Source organism: Rattus norvegicus, chromosome 6, assembly GCF_021556685.1.
Source record: "Rattus norvegicus strain SHRSP/BbbUtx chromosome 6, alternate assembly SHRSP_T2T, whole genome shotgun sequence".
NCBI classification, from domain to species: domain Eukaryota; kingdom Metazoa; phylum Chordata; class Mammalia; order Rodentia; family Muridae; genus Rattus; species Rattus norvegicus.
Window position 1 is genome coordinate 54,781,912 of NC_141539.1, and position 2,400 is coordinate 54,784,311.

Consider the following 2,400-nt stretch of genomic DNA (forward strand, 5'->3'; position numbering starts at 1 on the left):
TCCACATGAGGCCAGCCTTCAGGAATTTCAAAATGCTGGGTACTATGTAGTCCGGATTTTTTCACATCTGTGTGACTCCAGGTTAATTTCTTGCTACCTGGAGTTGGAAGGGTTTTATGACAGGAAATTTAAAAGCTGAGTCCTAAATGATAAAGAGCTGTCCAGAGAGAACCCAAGAAAGGGCATTTGTCCCAAAGATAAGAGAAAGTATGCAGATGATAGAGAGTGCATTTCTCTAACTGTAGGATATGTGCATGGTCAAAACCAAACAGGCCCTCTGCCAACCTCTCTCTCTGAGGGAGAAACACCCTATTTCAGAGTGGGAAATAATCTTATTTTCTTCCCTGAACTGACAGTGGCCTTAGCTGGAGCAAGTGAAGTACAGACTTGATTTGTGGGTCTTTTTCAGGCTACATCCAACTGTCCTGAAGCCCTGAGAAGCATGAAGGGTTGTTCAGTTGTTTCCAACAAAGTTGGGGTGTTTCGGTGCCTCCTCTTGTGAACAAGTGATATCAGAGACAGTGCCTCACGATCCAGCCAGCAGCTTTACATACAAAAGAAAGAAAGCATTTAACTGAAACAAAGTTGTGGGCAGGGCCCAATGTGGAAATAGGTGGGGTGAATCTGAGGGCCTTGGAACTGACTCCACAATAGATGGGAATGAGTCTGAACAGAACCAGTTCCCTGGGCTCAAGGAAGGAATGAGGAACAGAGCAATGCCAAGTGTTTGTTAAATGACCGACGACACTAGAAGCACTGTTACTTAAAATGTCTAGTAGACAGATGAACCCAAAAGAACACATCTGAAGAGTGCTGACTGTTTCCAGTGTTTGGGAATAAACAACAGAGTTGCTAAGTGGGACTTGCAGTTAATATGTAGAGAGAACAGTGGTAATTTGATTTTATAAAGAAGTACAAACCACTCTTACAGCTTTACTGGGTGGACATACACAAGTTTTCCCATGGAGACCGCTCTTGTAGTCTTGTAGCTGTTCCTCCAACTCTGCTGTGGTAGTGGAGAAATGACCTTCAGTGTAAAGGAATAAGCCAAGGGCCTATGAATGTTGCTGCCATTTGCTGACTCCTGTCCCCAGTGCAAGGACATTACCAGAGCAACTGTACAACACCACATGGTAGTACTTAACTAAGTTCAGATTTCCTATCATAAACCCTACTAAAAACTAAAAGCCCTCAAATGCTGTAGCTGTAGGCTGCCCCGCCTGTTACTGTGTGCACCGAGCATGTGTTCCAGGCGTTTTCTCCCCTAGCTGAGCTCTGGGGAAACAACACAAGTTATTTCTAACTGGGCAGACAAAGGAAATCGCACACACCGACACATAACAGACTAAGGTTGGCCACACCGAACCACCCCCCTGGCAGAACTACTGTAGCTCCAATGCATGTATGAAGGCTGTCGATACTGGCCTCTGGCACCACGCTGTTCCAGAAACGGATGGACTAGTCTCCATATCGGTGCTACCAAAACTGTTACTTTTTTTTTGCATTTACAGGGGAGCCTTGGAAGCTTATGTTCAATCAGTGAGAGGCAGGGAAGGCAAAGAATTCGCACCAGTTTACCCCATTCTGGTGCAGCTGCTTCAGAAGGCCATGTCTGCTCTTCAGTGACCGCGGTCTCCGTGCACACCCGTCCAGAGGTGGCAACTAGCAACTAAAAATCATAGTTGACTTTCTGTAATTCCCATTGATCTTTCCTTGTTACCTCTAGCACTTTTCCTTTAAAATGTCAAAACAGATCAATCATCACGACCTTCAAATTGCAAACACGTCTTTTGTTTTCCTCCATAAAGGTCCCAGCAATGTTCCCTTTTCTAGGTTGTGGAGGAAGGCTATGTCGTGTAGTTGGTTCCCTATTACTTGCACTGCTTTTGAAGAGACAGTATCCAGTCACCTGCCGCTTTCTTTAGTGCTAAGCATGTAACCTGTGGTTTACAAGTTTCACTGAAGAGCCAGTCACGTCACCAGGGAGTTCATGAGTTCACACCCGACAGAGCAGCTCTACCCCAAAGTGATGCGGACATCGGTCCAGCCCAGTAACTTGGCGGATCCCAAAGCTGAGGCAGACACTGCTAACTACTCTTCACTGTAACCATGGAACTACAGCTTTAAATGAAATCAAGGTTTCTTTACACTGTCATTTTATTAAAAACAGGCACTCAGGGCTCGAAACAAAGTTAAAAAAGTGAAAATTTCCTTTCTACAAAGGTTCTCTAAAAAGAGTAACATAAGATTTCATTTTATTATTTTCCAAATTAACATTATTTAATTTTTAAAACCCTACCAGAAACCTACTTATAACACCAGAAATTCAGTTTTATCAAGAATCTGTTTTCCATTTTCTGATCAGGTTATACTGTACACATGAATTCAGTCAATCAGAAG

The 2,400-nt window shown here is 43.6% G+C and overlaps 1 protein-coding gene across 4 annotated transcripts in view; it reads left to right on the top strand.

Moving 5' to 3' along the window:
- The window catches only part of Cog5 (component of oligomeric golgi complex 5), a 310,546-nt gene that overhangs the window by 285,613 nt on the left and 22,533 nt on the right, over positions 1–2,400 (top strand). The window contains 1 exon segment of one of the 4 annotated variants that reach the window (NM_001398787.1): positions 1,512–1,782. The exons of the other annotated variants lie outside the window; for them this stretch is intronic. Coding sequence (NP_001385716.1) covers positions 1,512–1,626 — 115 coding nt within the window. The 3' untranslated portion in view covers positions 1,627–1,782. 4 annotated transcript variants of the gene reach the window in all.